The sequence below is a fragment of the Corvus cornix genome, chromosome 7, assembly GCF_000738735.6.
Source record: "Corvus cornix cornix isolate S_Up_H32 chromosome 7, ASM73873v5, whole genome shotgun sequence".
Lineage (NCBI taxonomy): Eukaryota > Metazoa > Chordata > Aves > Passeriformes > Corvidae > Corvus > Corvus cornix.
Genome location: NC_046337.1, coordinates 6,212,172 through 6,231,023, shown reverse-complemented (window position 1 = coordinate 6,231,023; position 18,852 = coordinate 6,212,172). Strand labels below are relative to the sequence as shown.

Here is an 18,852-nt window from a genome sequence, read left to right as displayed (position 1 = left end):
AAGAAACTTGATTATTTATAGACTTTAAATAGAAAATGTTTTACTTCTTCTATAGCATCTATACTTATTGTGGTATCTTCTTGTTTTTTTCTTCAACACCTTTCTGTAAGCAGACTGCATAAATTATATTAATACAGTATTAAAAATATTAAATAGCTGTAATAAAACATAATAATCAATGATCCTTTATCTGAATGCCAGTGAAAGTGAAGGCACTGGTTTACTTTCAAAAAATGAGTGCATTTTGTAAGTAATTAAGAACATAAACATTTTATACTCAACAAGAACAACTGTAATCCTGTCTGCACAAATATAGCAAGTATGCAAGGAGCCCCCTAAAAGGAAATTAACTGACATTGTATACAAGAAAGCCAGGCAAACACCTATTCTTATTCTCTTCATCCTAAAAATAAAATGATCAGTTTCCTATACCAACATTCTAACACTTTGTTAAACCCAGATATCTTCCGGGGAAAAAAGAAGCCAAATTGCTTTTAAAGATTTTAAGTAACAAAATCCACAATGTATTTTTAATAATCTTCACAAAAAAACCTACACTTCATTTTCCTTCTAAATTCCCCTAACTTCATCCTCTGTTTATTGCATCCTGTCATACCTTTGTATCTGCAATGTAAAGAACCCCACTGGCAGAAAATCTTCCTGCATAGGCACCATCAGACTGGGATTTAAATTATTTACTAGCTTCTCTAGGAGAGAACAGAGTTTTCTTTAGTCTCACAGAAGGCAGATTTGCCTGACCATGTATCATTTCATCTTGCAACTTCACCATCAACCTTTTCCAATTTGACATGTATTCAGACAGAAAAACAACAAAAGTGGACAAAAAGTTCCAGAATTGCCTAAAACCAGGCACATGTTATATTAATGGCATTTTATTCCTCTTTTCCAAAACTCAGAGAACTGCATGGGCTCCTGTCATGTCAGTTATCTATCCCAATCTCACATTTCTCTCTGTACTTTTATATTTTTTAATTCTGAGCACACACAAAATCTGACCAAATGATCACAAAGGCACAAATTCACACTGAAGAACATTGAAGTGATTATTCTAAAAGAATCCTGCTTCCTATACACTCCTGAATCCCTATTTACCAGTCCAATTTCTGTGTCACCAGCAAACTTAGGTGCAATTTGACATTTTCTTCCAGTCTTCTGATATAAAAATTAAACAGAAATGTATAAAGAAAATATTCTGCAATATCCAGCAGTTTTCCTGGTATTACCAATTTATCTAGCTAAAGAACTACATATATTTTTCTACATTGTGAATTATTTTCATACAAGTTAATATTTTTTTCCCCTCTCCATTTTAATCTCTTTCCTGCATTTTTACTCTCTAGTCTACTATGAAGAGCCATCAAGTTACTTCCTGTGCAAGGGCAAATTTTTTGAGCAGCTAAATTAGAATCTGTTAACCACCTCTCCCAAGTGCTCTATCAGCTCTGGCAGTGGGGTGTCGGGAAAGGCTCAATGCTGATGCAGAAAAGGAGAAAGAAAACCAAAACCAGCCACACCCAATGCTTGATGGAAAAAAGCAGGTTGATAAATTACTAAGATAAATTACTAACTGGCACCTCTGCTGTCTAAAAGAGACAATTAACTGTTTCTCTTCTGCAGCATCCCTTGCTGGGCTGTATTTTTTTTTTCTGATAAAAGACAGAAGAACAGTTCCACAGCTGCCAATCCAGTATCTCAACTGGCTCTGCGCTATGTTTGTTTTGCAAGTTCAACTAGAAACTTTCCAGGGTTAAACTCAAAGAAATTTCTTTATAAGCCTGAGTGAAACCACTATAAAGTATCTTTCACTATAAAGAACTCGTATTCTAATGACAATGGAAGTAATTATTCTATGAATGTTGTTGACCACAGAACATTATGAAAGTTCTTGGTTTCCATGTGCCAATATCTACAAGAGGAACTGGTTTGTTTATCATTTATGAAAATCTGTACCAAAAAAATGCTCATTATTTAATCAACTGACATTAAAAATTCAAGATCCAGAATTTCACAAAACATTTTAAAGGAAGTTGTGGACACAGTATGAAAATATGAGAAAATAGCATGTGGAAAATATAGTTTATGCACTATCAGTGAAAACATTTAAAAATTTAATTGAAATTTAAGATATTTAAGTTAAATGTTTTCTTCAATAATGTGTATTTCCTCATTTAACATGTAGGAAATGAGATGATAAAAAAAGACACTGAGAAAGGCAGGGAAACAGGATAGTTATTTTTAGACATCTAAGCCCAGCCTCATCTGCTAGAAATAACAGATCATTCCAAAGCAGGTGAAAGGAGGCAGGAAAGCGACTGAGGACAGGCACGTACTGGGACTCTGCTTCAGGTGCTGCTGACACAGTGACCCCACGTGTACTCATGAGCCAGGAACAGCAGCAGCCTCTGAAGGACAAGAGGCAGCTGCAGTGACAACAGCAGACAGAATTGTAGGAGATCAAACACTGGAAAAAGTGAGAGCATGGCAGGATATTAATAAAATAGGTTTGTTGGTGGGAAGGAATCCTGAGAAGATGGCTGCGCTACTGGTGTTAAAAAAACCAAAAGCAAACCCCCAAAAGAAAATCCAGAAGGCTGTAACAGAGACAGTTACGCCATTCAGAGAACATGATGATGAGCATGCAAGCATTTCAGAAGCACAAATAATAAGGAAAACACGAATGCTACAAAGCAAGTGAGGCTGAAGTACCAGGATTCAGCTAGCAAATGCTATCCCAAAAAAGAAGCAGAACGAAAATTCAAAACACTATAAATATCATCAGTCTGGCTGTTCTGAGGAATTCAGGTCTGCCTCATCAAGAAAGTGGGGAGATGACAGGGAATTGGGAAAAACCTAAGGATGAGGTTTCTGCCTGGTTTAACAGGTCACTGCTGCCAGAGAGAAAGGAGCTTTACCCTCTACTCTTTCCAGATATCCTCTTCTACCGTTTACCACTCCTTGTTAGCTCTGGACCTCCATAACCTAATTTAAATCACTAATCTGGCAGAAACTAATTGAGTAAAAAAAGATCAGTGAATTATAAAAAACCACAGCAGGTTTACAAGTGGCAGTCAGCATATGGAAAAAAAGAGTAAAGATCAACTTCCATCTCATGAACTCCTAACCACTAAGAGATCTACCAATCATGAAGTGTAAGAAATTCAGCTGTGGAGGAAAGAACCATGAAGAAAACTAAAAAAGAGAGATATATTGGAGAGAACTGGAGAATAGAAGAGCGTGCATCACAACTCTGAGAGTTGTTCCACTGTTCTGTAGCACAAGTTTTTTGAGGGAGTACAGGCAGACTGTTGGGAGTTTAGAGGGAGATGAATTAGGGAACAAGTACATTATACACTTAATTCTTTTCAAAGATTCCAAGCGCTGGAGAGTACAAATCATTTCATGAAGAAACAGAACACTTCACTTTGGCTCATAAACACCTGTGAACAGCATGTTTCACACTGGCACTGCCAGCACTGAGCACCGCCAAACAACAAACACTGCTGGTTCTGTTTTCCCGTTGCCTTGAACCCCATAAGCAGAAGCATTATCCCAACCTTCTTAACTTGGCTTCTGGAAGTCTCTACTATAATGAATCCTTCCCCTCCCTGACATATTGAAGGTTGAAGGCTGTAGCACTTTTGCAGCTAATTAGTGGGGGCTCCCTTCCCAGGCATGAGAGTAGTGCCAAGAACTACACAGAAGCAACTCAAGTGCCACATGTTAAACATATTCTGCACCGAATAAACTGCACAGAATTGATCCACATTTCTATTTGTGAACAAGTAGATACACATTATTAAAAGCTCTACTATAAAGCACATTTGTCACACAAGCATATTTATCACAGGACAACCTGAAAGCACAATCTTGGGGCAAGTAGAAGGGAAAGGTAATTCTTTATCTTTAGGAACAAAACAAACCAAATAATTGAATTCAAATTGCTTCAACAAACAGTTTTTCAACTGGCAAGTCTATCACCCCTGCCAAATTTTTTTTAAATTAAAATTAACATTCTAGTGCCAAAAATAAGGTGTAGATAAGTGTAACCCAGTGCACGGAAGCTACTTTTAATTTCTTCAACTCAGTAAGCCACTTGCAATATGGGACTTCTTCACAGCAGTTCTAAGTGTAGAATGTATTACTACACTGTATATGTCTGGTAGAAGAAAAACCCTGAACATGTGCAGACACACACCACCACCACACACCAAATGAAGTGTCCCACTAAGCTCAGCTTGCCAGACTTTTTGTTAGCCAGCTTGGAAGAAAATGTAGGTTGTCTATGGCAAGAGAATGCTGCTTCAGCAGTTCAGAATGAATTTCAAGCCTGTTCTCTATTTTATCTTTTGTCAGTATAATGTATTCAACGCAATAGAGAGCTGACAATTTAAATAACTACATTTTAAAACAAACGAAGCATTGATGTTAATGTGTGAAAATGGTCCCAACCCCTGGGAGTCCTGGTTCCCACCATTGTTTACTCTGACAACAGGATATAATTGCTTACTTACTTGGCAGCAAACTTTACCATCTGCTTGCTTGCATGCTGTCCCACAGCCACAAGAGCCTGGATATTAAACTGCTGCTGACGCAGGACTAAGAAACACTGCTTCCCTGAATACAAAGAGAAACAACACAGGTGTATTAAGGACAAGTTACTCGAGGTCTTTGTGAATGAGAAAAAATACTTTACTACTTAAATACAAACAGAGCTCTTAAGAGTGTGCGTCTCTCTCTCATTCATCGCTGCCCCCCCTCCTTAAAGCTGCTTCTAACTTCTCAGCTGTACATGTACACACACACACACACAAACACTGAGATAAATTAAATAATCATGCCTTACATCTATAAACACTTGAATGGACATTTTCTAAAAATAACAGTAAGCCTTCCAAGATAAAGAGTCTTTAGACAAAAGAAAAACAACAAACCATAACTTTTAAAGTATCTTTTTCTTCAACTGCAAGAAATGTATCATACTTTTCCTTGTTTCTTTGCTCACAACAAGTTCAAGTCTAAATTATTTTTAAAGATGTTTTTTCTCATCTTCTCAAATCAAAGCTGCAGAGTTCACTTTACAAAGCTGCTCTGAGAGAAATAGGCTTGATTTTGTACCACAAGGACTAAACCAACAATGTTCATTCTATAATACACCACACATTCAGAATGAAGGGGAACAAAAGGAGTATTGATTCTAGTGAATGACAAGAACCTAAAAGACCCAATTAAAAATTCCTGTAAGAGCAATTTATTCATGAACAGCTTAGGGAAAAAGAAGTTAATAGGAATTAGTAATAATGTACAAAGAACTTAGTGCATTTTGTTGACTTTTAAAATGGGTGTTTCCAAGTCAACAAAGCTCTTTCTAATCTGTTTAGCTGACAGTTACAATCATTTCATACCTCTTCTCACATCTCTAATTTATTCCTTAACTTAGTTTTAAGGAAATATGGTGATTTTAGATGCTTCTTCCTAGACAAAAATTAGCAACAAACATATAACTGGTGTACCAGTATCTGATAAAGGCACCATGATCACTTTAACTCCAAGTTCTGACTCAGAATGCCGTAACATTTCCATTGAAATGGTGAGAATAGGAAGAAGCCAGAAGTTTTGTTATAGACAGTTACTTCCCTGTTGTTGACTCAAACTCTAAACCAATAAGCCAAAACATGCCTAACTCGAAAACTGGCACTAAAAAGCCAGTTGCAGTTTTCTGCAGTTTGTAATTAAGCAGATTACCGTTCCTGACACATAGCTACAGATAATTCAAGAGTATCAGAAAACAAATGCAGAACCCTTGGCACACAATCTCATGGAAATAAAAGCAAACATGGGAAACTAGTACAAAATGTTATTAAATATTAATTATAATTATTGGAAATAACTGATCTTGTCCTACGACAAACAACAATGCAACAAGATTAATTACGTATTTTCAGAAAACAGAGTACAACTATTTCTGTATTCCAGAGGCTGCAATATCCAATATGGTACAGATGCATGTATTTCTTGCAGGCAAACATTAAACAACAGATTTAAATTAGAAAAATACAGGCTGTGGTTCAGATCCAGCAAGTCAACAAAGAAAGGACAATTTTTCCACAGGACATGATAGGCTGAGTTTCTTCAGATAAGGCAGTCATATCTCACATCTTTGACATCTCAGTATTTCTTACAGAGCTGTTGGATATAGTATTTCCTAGAAGATAGTATTTGTCTCCATGAGTTTAGTGACAAACAATTTAGCAAAACATGATCAAAGTTTCAGCAATGATGTACTAGGTGTTCAAACAAAAACCGCACAGTTGAAGACTGCTACGACATCTCTCAGCTATAAAACAGTGAAATAATGAAGGGACCTGCTGTCATAGGATCATAGAATAGTTTGGGTTGGAAGAGACCTTTAAAGGCCATTGAGTCCAACCCCCCGGCAATGAGCAGGGACATCTTCACCAAGACCAGCTTGCTCAGATCCTCATCCAAAAGTCTGGCAGTTGTACTCAATCCCAAACACTGGAAGTCTGATCATTATCTGCATTATAAAAGGACTCAAATGTGTTTGCCATGAGTAACAGTAGCTGTTTTCATGAAGGAAGAGTATGTTTTGCAGGACACAAACACTTCTAATCACACAGAAGATAAGTGATCAAATGGAGTTCACTCAGGACTGGCTAAAATATCACAGTCACAAAGATTAAAAGAGGGACGGGAACTTTTCCTGAGAGAGCTGAAGCCATTCAAAATAAAGTATCAAAAAGACCAGCCATAATCAAATCCAGCTCATGCTTAGAAGCCTTTCCAGATCAAGAGATGGGAAAAAGGAAGCATCTGAGTGAGAAAAAATTTGGACAATGGGATCTTCTCCATGTGTTTCCAAACATTTATGTGGTGTTCAGGTGAAAAGTATAGCACCAACTTCAGTCACATTCAAAAGTAAACTACACTAAGTTCCTATTAAAAAAAAAAAAACAATATCATGTCCCACAAGAATGCCTAAAAGATGAAAGTTTCAAGAGAAATTTGGTTAAAATTATCTGACACAGTATAATGCATAGAATGTTCAGACCCTGAACAAGTAAGAGAAGACACCGAAAGGAGAATTCCATCAAAAGTAAGCACACAGAACAACCAGTAATCAATCGTTCGTCTTGGATAAAAGTACCAAATCACACAAAACCTTATGAAAGAAAAGGATATAAGGAAGTAATGTGTATACAGAGGAGAACATTTTGGTCATATAAATTAAATGATGGTTACATACATTTGCCAGCAAAGAGAAGACTTTACACAGTTTATTATAAAACTTGGCCCAGTATTTAAATTTATCTTGATGGAATTCTTATTTTCAGATGTTTCATAGACCTATGCATTCATAACCCAAAATCTAGTTCAGGTCTAACATTCTGCACAAGCCCCAGCTGCCTGGCCAAACCCAGACAACTTCCCAAGGGGTTTTCAACGATAATCGTGATCAGTAGATTAGGCTGGCTTTAAAATAAGGCCAGAAATAACATTTATTCAATCTATGATACAAGCCACAGGGCCCTGTGCACTTTAATTCTGGTACAACACACAGAATTTCCCAACACCCCATTCTTTACACATCCTTCAGTTAATTTCCATCAGACTCCATGAGTGACTCGCTATATGAGACAGCTGGAATCTGCAGTTGTTCCCATTAATTTTTTTTGGTTTATTGGTCAGAACCAGACAGGGTTAAATAAAGGCTACGTTGGTTACTTAGGAGTCAAACTCAAGTTTCTGAGAAAAACTAAAGCTTGTTTTTGTGAAAGATTCTCCTGTTTCCTGCAAGGCTTTCCTTTCCACAGTGGTAGGAATAGTGCCATGTTGTGTGTGGGAAAGACTAAGATTACTTTTTACTCTTAAACATTTGCTTTTCTTGTAAGATTCTTTCCCCAAAGCTTAAGTAAACAAGCATATGGCATTCCCTAGCAGCGCTCCCTGAATGTCAGAATTGTTCTGTGTTGTCAGACCAAGCGGTAACAAGAGACACCATCAATAAATTCAGGACATTCATGCCCATGATCAACTCCTGCTTTCATTCTTCAGGTTGTGTTAAAGAGTTTTGAAAATAAGCAGTGTTGTTTCATCAAAAACAATAGTGAGGTCAAAGTGAAGGATTACAACAGCTTCTTTTAAGTTAATACTGGCTTGTTACAGAGATATTACTGTGTTTGAAGTAAACATATATATCATGCAAGATACCATGAACCAATGTCATACACAGACAGCAATCAACAACCATAGAACTTTACACTGCTTTCCAGGTCCGCATAGACACCTGCCTATAATATCCTGAATTCTGTTAATAGCCTGAACTCTTCCAATAATTGCAAAAGAAAAGCCATAAGGATACTCTAATTCATATCCTGACAGTAACATTAGTAACATTTAAAGCAGATGGAGTGTCTCCTGTCTGAACAACTTCATGTCGTAATGACCAAGGCTTTCACAGCTTTTGGAGTTGACAATTTCTTTAAATAATAGAGAGATTTCCATTTCCACTACAAAACTATTGAGGACTCCTTAAGTTTAAAGATTCTAATATAAATTAAAATATGCATCATATGTATATATTTGAATGCAGCTCCTTATTTTAACCAACTGCAGCACAGACACTACTCATTAAGAGGGACATGTTTTAAGAACATGAATTCTCAAAAAGAGATATGAATCTGGTATCTTCAACGATACTTGGTACTGGATTCTCGCCCCTAATTTGCATCATTCCCAATTTTAAGACTACTGTTAAGTTTCATTTGTGAAGATAATTTCTTTATGCTCTTTTTTTTTTTTCAGTTCTTGGAAAGACAAGTTATTTATATCTACAGAGCTGCCAAACATAACCGAAACCAGCACAACAGTTGTCAGCATCTGATGTCAACTGCAAAGGCCAAAGCCTATTGAAGTTTGCATATGGCAACCTGGTCTCCAGGGGGAACTTCTGATTCCAGGGAAGAAATATGGCTGTCAGACAGCCAAGTGTGACAGCCCACACTGCTGAGAACCTATGAAAGGGTTTTTCCCCTTTGTCTTGCTAAAGAAAGATGATGCTTCTTATTTGAAGTTCAAATTGATATAATTAGATACCAGTATTCGAAAGTAAGAATTCTGAAATTTTAACACAGATTTTTGTTTCCGGTCAAAGAAAAGGTGTGGTGAAAATAGTCATGTGCAGCAGAAGAAATATGATAACAACTGATACATTTATAATACAAGCATGTTTTAGTGTAGAAGCTTAGAAGTGCTTTATCTCACAACTATTAACACCTTAAAGAGAATAATTACATTTTAAAATTACTATTATTTACAATTGTCTATCTGGTATTTAGCAACACAGTAAAACAAAAATTTACTTTTACTACAATAACTGATTTCCACACAGCTAAACCCAAAGTCTCCTTTTCCCTCTTGGGAAAAAGAGAGGTAGAAAAAGAAAATAACCAGTCAAAGTAACATTGAGGCAACCCTGAGTAACCAGGTGGCAAAGTTTTCTTGAATGCAAGACATAAGCAACAGGTCATGAAAGCACAACAAACATTAAGGTTGTACTAATGACATGAGGAAATAAAACCAAAAACCCTGGAGGCCTCTCACCTTTAGCTCTGCTGGTGTGAATTCTGCCACGAACCCAAACCTCTTCATCAGCCTTCTCCACTGTCAAGTCTTTTATGCGAACCAAAACTCTATCTGAATTACAGAAAAAACCACACATTTTAAAACAGTTTTGTTTTTTTCAAAGCAAAACATTTTTCACTTTAAACTCCAAATACACTTTCTATCATGGCTATTGATAAAATTGATAATAAATCCAAAACATCACTTTTTGTATCAACAGCATAATTGACTTACTGAAAACACACAAGATCCCATTTCCTTTCTTAGTGACTTGTACTTGATCCAGTAGCTTTAAATTACTTCAAGCTTATTTTTGACTTATACAGCAGGGTCAAACTGCACTTTACCAACAGCAAGACTCACTGTAGTTCACGGATGGCAGAACCCATAACGACCACACTGGTTTTGATAGGGCTTCACTGTACTACCTGCACTTACTAGTCTGAATTTCTGCTGCCTAAGGGACGTCTGCCCTGCTGCACTGTTCAGGGTGAAAGCTGCCATGTTGAACCCAGAAAAACAAAGGCTCAGAGGTGACATGACTGTTCTCTGTATCTACCTTATATAAGTAGGATGAATATAACCATAAAATAACTATTATTTAAAATAAAGAACAGAACGAAACCACATATAAATGTGCATTATAACTTTTAGAAGTTTTATTTTGATTAAAACAACAGCATTTTGGAACAACGAGAGTATTACTGTGTAAAACGGATAACATTTATTTTAGGAAAATCTGTTTGACAACCTGATCAAGCACTACTATCACTGTCAGAGCCAGGACTGATTAGAACCCTTCAAATCCAATGAAGCTACAAAGCTAAATAACAACAGGAATGCATGGCTTGGAAAGGACAGACTTTGGATAGCAAATGGAAAAAAAAGTAATCAAGGAAAATATTTTTAAATAAATCAGGACTTTAAAAATTGTACACAACCATTATGAACTGACAATATGCTGGTGCATGCCACTATTCCTTGTATGATTCTGTTGTATGATTCTTTCCCCAGAGACTTCTCCCTCGTTTCAAATTAACATTAAATTTGCTAAGACACTTCCACTGTAAACTTCTCCTGCCAGAACTTTTCCAAAGTTTCCGTAAAAAAACTCTTTTGCCCACTCCAGGTTACCATCTGCTGTTCTGGACTCCTTCCTTCTGTCTCTGAATACCAGTCACAGCTTGCCCTGCAAGCCTGTTATTCTGCATTGAGGATTTTAGGGGATTTAAAACTTTTATTAGCTTATGTCAGGGCAGTGCAGTTCTTTCTTCACAGACACATATCAAATCCAGAACAGAATGAAGTGCACAGAGAAATGGGATAGGAAATTGACTCAAATATATTCATGAAGTGTGTATACGTGTGGGGGGGGGGAAGGGAGAAAGGGGAATAAAGATGTTATCATTTGCCAGCAACTGATATTCAAACTTTAACAGTGTTGTACTATAGGAAACATGCAACCATCACAATCCACAACCTTCAGTATTTCCAAGAGTGATATTCAGACAGTTAAAATTATCTCAGTCAACTTGAAACTGTATTTTTACAAACGTTAAAACATTTTCTAGGCACAAGCATAAAGACAGAATGAGGTGTTACACCTTTTGTGGATCCTTAGTGTTTCAGGAACCATTTGTATTAGATAAATATTTTTTTAAGTCTTTTGGATACCTAGTGGTTCATGTTTCACCAAGAGTAAACAAGACATATTTAACACAAAAGTTGTTATATTGTATTAATTATTAAAAAACATTTCACCTTTCATAAAAAGGGTAATAAACAATATCCACAAGAAGACATCATAAAGCCTTTTTTTCCAGTAGCAGATCACAGAATCACAGCATGGACTGAGGCTAGGAGGAGCCTCTGGAAGTCACCCCACTGAACCCCGTTCACAAGCAGGGTGACATAGTACCAGCTGTCCAAGATCATGTTCTGATGGTTTTTTAGTATTTCCAAGACAGGAAACTCTTCCTGGGCAAACCTGTACCAATCCTTGGTCACCCTCACAGTAAAAAAGAGTTTCCTGATGTTCATTGTGCCCACTACGTCTGTTCCTGTCAATGTGCTCCACTGCAATGAGCTGGATATAGCAACTACACCACTTCGTTTCCCTCCTCCCACATTTCCCAAATCTCATCTTCTTTCTCTCTCATTTCTAAAATGCCAGTAGGTCATGATGTTGCCTGTATTTGTGAGCGTAAGCAACCATTTGTCTTTGTCACTCGTTTCCTCTTGTCCAACCAACGCACTGTATATTCCCTCTGCACTCTTGGTATACCATTTCACCTGAATTCCTTTCAGTTCATTTTTATCTCTTCCATAACAAAAATGAAACTTCTTGCTTTCACCTTTAAGGTCCTTCCAACACTTCTCAGATGATCATCTACTTGCTCTTTCGCAAATGCAAGCTGTACTCACACTTTCTGCCCTCTTACCAATAAATTAAGCGCAAAAATAAAAGATGTTTTTAACTTTGCTACAGTTGCAGTGAAGACAAGGGAACAAAGATTTTAAACGAAGTTCAAACACAACACTCTGTGAATGTGAAATTACGCTTTCTGCCCCAATTCAGTATTCAGGCTATCTCACCTTTACTGCCACTTGGAGTCATGTTTATGGGGAAGCTGTAATTTTTTTTCCTTAATGTACAGCCCAATCTCTTCCTTCCAACATACTAAATACCCTTATTTTTCTCTCAGAACTCTAACCTCTTCTAAACAGGGGAAAAGAGGATAAAAGTCCAAAAAGCTGTGTGGGATACATAAAGCAACACTTTTTCACATCCAGACCCCATTCCCTTTTTCACCTCCAGACCCCATTCCCTGCCTGTCACATCAGCTGTTTACTAAGATAATTTATCCTGCATCATGGAATTTTGAACATTATGATCAATATTTCTGCTGCCTCTGTGAAATGCCAGAATCTTTACAGTACCAGAAAATTTTGAAAAAGAGAAGGCAAGTTTGACATAAAAACCTGAAAATCAAAAGCAGCATTAGAAAAGCAGCATTAGAAAGCAGCTTCCAGGGAAGGTAGATGAGATAACGGGACTGAAGGCAGAAAAAAGGAATGGCAAAAAATGGAGCTTTACTAGCAGGCAGGAAGGACCTAAAAACCTGACATGATGGGAATCAAGAACATCAGATAGCCAGGGCAGCCAACATAACCAGAAGGAGGACTTACGTGGGCCAAGAAAGAAGGCACAGGTATGTGTGAGCTCAGCAGAGCAGGGTGAAGAAACAAAGTTATGAACCTGAGAAAAGAGATTTAATTTGCCTGCAGAGATACAAGAATCTATCAGCATGGCAAAAGGACAATATGGTTATTCCTCGGAAAGGAAGAATAACTTGTTCTGATCACTGTAAGCTGTGTGAGTTCCCAGGTGCAGCCAGTGTCCTCTGGACAGTGTGGCTCAAGTGAGCTGAACAGCACCACTGCAGCAGCTCCCCCTGAGTTCCCACCTGAGGTTGTGCTGCGCTGTCTGATGGCTCTGGTCACCAGAAGCTGCGTGGGCTGCACACCTCATACCACCATTAGTTACTGTGATTTAGAAATGGCAGGTAGCCACACAGACTTCAAAACCAAATTTAATACACTTCAGATAGCCAGGAACATTTCTGCTTCCCCCTCCACCCCCTGTCCCAAGCAGCAGCTACTCCAAGACACCCAAGGCAAGTGGAGCTACTGATGACAAGTGATCATCTCACCCTCCCATGAAGCCTTTGGCAAGAGCTCTCCCTGGCAGGAACTACTGAATCTGTAAATAAAAGTGCATTAGTCTCAAGGAAGGGACTAGGCTGATCTTCGGTTTCTTTGTTATAGGCATTTTGTTCTTTATTGTTACCCAATTTTGGTGTTCTGGATAACCACCTTCTACAATTACAGAATAGCAGGAGTGCTGTAGGTTGCATTTTAAGCCCCATGGAAAACCCACTCAACATTGTCCATATACTGAGAAGTTTTTTTAAACAAGGATCAAAAGTCAAGGGGACAACACAACTAAATATGACACACAGCCTTTTTCATATAATTTGCTGCTGCTTTCACAATTTCCCTTCTCAATATATTTTTTTCTCCAGTACTTTTGAGTGTTTCTTTTGAATATGAGACAGTTGGCATTTCTCCATGAAAGCAGGACATGATCTGCCCTCTCAATCTGCCAGCTTGGGTCCCCCACACAGTTGTTTGCTCTGGGGTGCAAATCTGGGAGAGGAAACACAGGAGCTGGGCTGCTTCCAATGTGATTTCAACTCCCATTCCCTTTCTCTAGCAGCTAGAATGTATTTTATTCAACAGTGACTGTTAATGCAGTCTCTGCTGATTTTTCTGTCCCTTTACATTGTTTATATAAAGCTCCCCTTCAGTTGCTTTCAACCTGTGAGTGCTCTGTTGACTGCTCCTCTTCCCTACATTCTGCATTTCCCTTCCTAAAGGGGGATCAACCAAAACAAATATTCAAAGGAGAAAAAAAAAATCACCTAATCACAGATGATGTTGCTGTTTTACATTTTACTATGAAGAATTTACAAGAAGCCAGTCTGTTATTTTCCCACATTCCCATTTCATGCACTGAATTTAATACAAAGATTAGTATTTCTTGGGATATTGGCCTGGGAGCTTGTTCTCTAGCCACTAAGTTTTTCCGAATCCCAATTCCCCATCAGGAGAAAATCAGGACTTCCTGAATTCAGAGTGGTATGACTGATAAAAGCCATAAATATTAATATCCAGTATTAACGGATTTGGTGCTCATATACAGGCGAAATGGAAGGCTGCATAAGCAGGGAGACCATACGCAGAGAGAGAGCACTGCTGTAGTAAGTCACAGCAGAACTTACTCCAAAAACTGAAAAAGCCTGACATCTCAGGACTCAGTACATTACAAATAATAATAATTTAGTAATTAAAAAAAAGTCTGCAGTGATGGACAGACACAAAACTGACAAGCCGTGTAAGGCACAGTCCAGGCAAGGGCAAAGCTTGAGATTCCTCTCAATCTGGAAGCCAGCTCCAATATGCAACCACACTCATGATTTTTTTTTCTTCCCTCTAATCTCAATTTCCTGTTCTGACTCGTGTCTATGACCTCCAGTCCAATTACTACACACCTTCAAAGCCTGGCTTTATCTTTCCTACACCCTCCCATTAAGTAGATTTTAACTATAAGAAGATCATCCCACAGCTTCCTCGTCTCCAAGCTGAACAAGCCCAGCTCCCTCAGATCCTGTGCTCCAGTCCCGAGCAATCTGGTAGCTCTCCACTGGACTGGCTCCAAAATTTTTATGTCTTCCTTGCTCTGTAGAGCCCAAAACTAGACATGGAGCCCAAATGCAAGTGTCTCACAAGTACCAAATGTATCCTAGAAAAGGAAAAAATTCCACTGGCATTTGAACAAGAAAGCTTGGTAAAGATTTCTCAAGGAAATACTGACAGTATTTGGCACATAACTTCTTTTTTCCTTCTTTCCCACCCCATCTCTTTTGCAAAAACTTTTTTCATTTTTCAACTGACCTGGTTTCTCTTGGGATTGTATCATTGATGACACTCCATATCTTTCCTTAGCATAATCCTAAAATGGAGGTGAGAAACACGTATCAAAGAAGCACACACAAAAAACCTGAACAAAATTGTCACAGAGTTAACTGAGGGAATACAAAATAATTAGCTATATTTAAAAAACTGCATTTTGGACTTACAAGAGATACAGAAGAGAGAGAAGACAATTGTTCCCTGAAAGAAAAAAATAATTCCAACAACAGCAACCATGCATGAAGACCATTACTTGTTTCACAGAAAGTTAGTGTGATTATCTCTACAAAGACCCTACTCCTGACCTGAGTCCAATGTAAGTATATACATTAACTATTTCCTTCCCATATTCAAACACGAGCAGATCACATGTAATCATCACAGCCCGGTGGAGCTTGACTGTTAACAAAATCTGCCAGGTAAGGCACAGAAAAAGGCAGCATTTTCACCAAAAATGTCACAGTTCTTCTTTCCCAACTAAACCCACGCATTTCCAAATAAAAACCCCTTGGTTTATTTATTTTATTCTATTCAATACGTGAACCAAAGTTCCTACTAAATACTTTATTTGGGGAAGGTCTTTGCTTGTCTCCTTTTGATGAATCGTGGCGTATTTGTAACTTTAGGGAAGCCACCAGTACTTGGAATTCCTTACTGCTGATGCAATAATAAGCAAAAATTACTTCATAACAAAATGAACTGATGCTCATTGTTAGTACTTTTTTCTTCTTGAATAAACACTGGCCTACAATCTTTCAGCACCGCTGTGTGATCTTCAAGTACAAGGGAGAAGCACCTGCTAGGCCAGCAGGAGCCCCCTCCCTACTGTGGAGGGGCAGCCCAGGTGTTTCGGGGGAGGGGGGCACAGCTCTTCAGGGAATCACAGGCTGGGCCTGGCGAAGGGGGGAGCGGCACAGTAAAGCCAAAGGCAGCTGTGCCCCCGGGCCGGCCAAACCCCGCCTGGGCCCAGCCCCCCCCACCCGGAGAGCCTCGACAGCGCGCCCGCCACGTTCCCTGCGGAGACCCACATCAGCCGCCGACGAGTCCTCGTTCTCCGGGCGGCGGTCCTGGCCCTGCCCGCGGCCGGCAGCGCTCGGCATCCTGCAGCGGCCGGCACGGCCCTCGCGGTCCCTCACGGTCCCTCACGACACAGCCCCGCGCACGCCACGCCGCTTCCGCGCGCCCGGCTCTCGCGAGAACTCCGCGCCTGCCCCTGCCCCGCCCGGCACCGGCCGAGCGTATCGCGAGAGCTGCCCCCGGCACGCGCTGCCCTGCTCTCGCCGCGCGCGCTCTGCCGAGGTGCCCTCAGGGCAGGCTGAGGGCGGTGTCGGCTCCCCGCTCTGCCCCCGGGGCTGGGACAGTGTCGGCGGCTCCCCGCTCCCCTCAGAAATTGTTCTTTCACGGAGCCACCGCCGTCCTGGCAAGTCTCGGCGCCTCCAACCCCGCGCTGATGCTGAGGCGAACGCTGCGGAGCTGGGCAGGGCTGATGCAGGGTGCGTTTCGTCCTCGCTCGCCCTGCTCCGCAGTCCATCACGGTGTGGCCAGAGGTAATATCCGAGAATCACAGAATTATTAGGGTTGAAAGGGACCTCTGGAGATCACTCAGTCCAAGCTCCCGCCAGCGCAGGGTTTACCTGGAGCAGTGACACAGGAACGTGTCCAGGTGGGTGTAGAATGTCTCCAGAGAGGGAGACTCCACACGCTCCCTGGGCAGCCGTTCCAGTGCTCTGCCGCCCTCAACCTAAAGAAGTTATACCTTGTGTTGAGGTGAAACTTCGTTTTTTAGTTTATGGCTAGTGCTCCTCGTCCTGCTGCTGGGCACCACTGAAAAGAGACTGGCACCATTCTCTTGGCACCTGCCTTGAAGATATTTATATGCATATAAATATGTTGGACTGTGAGGTGGCCAGCTAATGAGTGTGGAGCCAAATCGAAATGCACTTTTGTTCTATTATGCCAGCAAATGTGGCTTCCCAGTGCTTACGCTGGTAGCAGTTCTGAGCCCTTGCCCAATCGCCCTGTTTATAATTAGCTGTTTATTAGTTAGCTACAAGTAGGTCTGGTAGTTTTGAGAGGATGAGCAATAGTGCAAATGCAGGTGTTTCCCTCCAGCTGGGTGCTTGAAGCAATGCTACAGTTCTGAGCCAGGGCTGGCTGCAGGTGCCAGCTTTGAAATGACAGAAATCAAAGCTGGATGCAGCTGGTGAATCTATAGAGTCATAGATTGTTTATTTTGTGCAGGGCAAGAAAGAGTTAGCGGTCCTGATTTAAACTGCAGTTTTGAATTTTCACATTTGACTAACTAATCCCTTTTGTGGTATCGATTAGAGTTCTTCATTTCCTGTCCTACAGTTGTTTATTTTGCAGCGCTTTGTACTGCACTGGTTCAACATCTCTTCTCGTGGGAATCCCCTTGCAAAGTTCCCCTTCTTCCTCTGTCTCAGAGAATTATCACTTCACCATGAGACCGCACGGCTTTCACAAAATCCTTTCTTCTCATGCACTGTTGCAAAGAATTAAGATTCAGTGACAGAGAAGGCAAATCACTGTCAGTTTTCATTGTTACCACAAGAAACGAATGGTGGGGTATTGTGTACTGTGCTTAAATGCTAATGTAACAGTAACAAAGCACGTGGATTTCTCTGAGTGTCAGTTGTGTCTCTTGTTACCTGTCACGTAGAACCACTGCTCAACCTTAACCTGAACCAACAGACAGATGCAAATCTTGAGCCTCACCACGGAGAGCAGACGGTACCATCTGCACGACACAGTGCTCTGTAATTCTTGGCATTTCACCGGCACTGCTGTAAAATTAAATCAAAAGAAACCAGCCCTGTGACCCTTGTTTCTGTGCTGGGAGCCTTCCAATGGTGAATAGCATGAGTATTTCCTCTGGGGCAAATAACCTGAAGGTGGTTCTGAAGGAAAAGCCCTTTTAATATAATGAGGGTGTTAACTGAACCCAAAATATGGCCATTTAAAGGGCACTGTGGCTAATTATTCCATTGCCATACTTCCAGAAGAAGCATTTTGCAGAGTTCATGCTCTCAGGTCATTTGTCCAGGATTCCTTTGTCTTGCAGTGTGGAAACGGTTTTTTTCAGCAAAAATCTGTAATACACTGAAAATAGAAAAATAAATTAAGAATAATATTTGAATAAATAAACCTCTCAAAATTCTCCACTTAGCTTGGATCTGCAGCAAAAATTTATTTCCCATTTCCATCTCACTAAATTTATTACAAATCCTCTCTGAAGAACACAAAACACCACGTGCAGGCGATGCAGCTCATCTGCCACACCTTCTGTTTCACTGCACTGGTATCGACAGTCGTGCGATGGGGCAGTACCTGCGGTGAACCTGGGAGCGATGAGTGGGAGCAGAGCCGGAGCCGAGCCCGGGTGGGGGGCGGAGGGGCTGGGGGGAGCGGCCAGCGCTGTCCCCCGGGGCCTGGCCCAGGATTAGCACATGGAAATGACATCACCCACAGCCAATCGGGGGGCCCCGGGGGTGCAGCTGGATGGAGGCCATACTCCACTTAAGTAACAAGACATGACATACCATGTGCTAATGCTAAATAATTTATCCCTCAGGCATATAGTGAATTGCAAAGCCAAGCTGAGGCCTGGTCAACAGTTTGTAGTTCAAATTAAAA

At 40.1% G+C, this 18,852-nt stretch overlaps 1 protein-coding gene across 1 annotated transcript in view; it reads right to left on the bottom strand.

The window, feature by feature from the left end:
• DARS1 (aspartyl-tRNA synthetase 1) overlaps positions 1 to 16,384 on the bottom strand; it is a 37,833-nt gene extending 21,449 nt beyond the window's left edge. Inside the window, exons 1-4 of the mRNA XM_039555021.1 lie at positions 16,227 to 16,384; positions 15,181 to 15,238; positions 9,643 to 9,735; positions 4,533 to 4,635 (exon numbers count right to left, since the gene is read on the bottom strand). Coding sequence (XP_039410955.1) covers positions 4,533 to 4,635; positions 9,643 to 9,735; positions 15,181 to 15,238; positions 16,227 to 16,298 — 326 coding nt within the window. The 5' untranslated portion in view covers positions 16,299 to 16,384. The remainder of the gene's footprint in view (positions 1 to 4,532; positions 4,636 to 9,642; positions 9,736 to 15,180; positions 15,239 to 16,226) is intronic.
• Between the last annotated feature and the right edge of the window lie 2,468 nt (positions 16,385 to 18,852).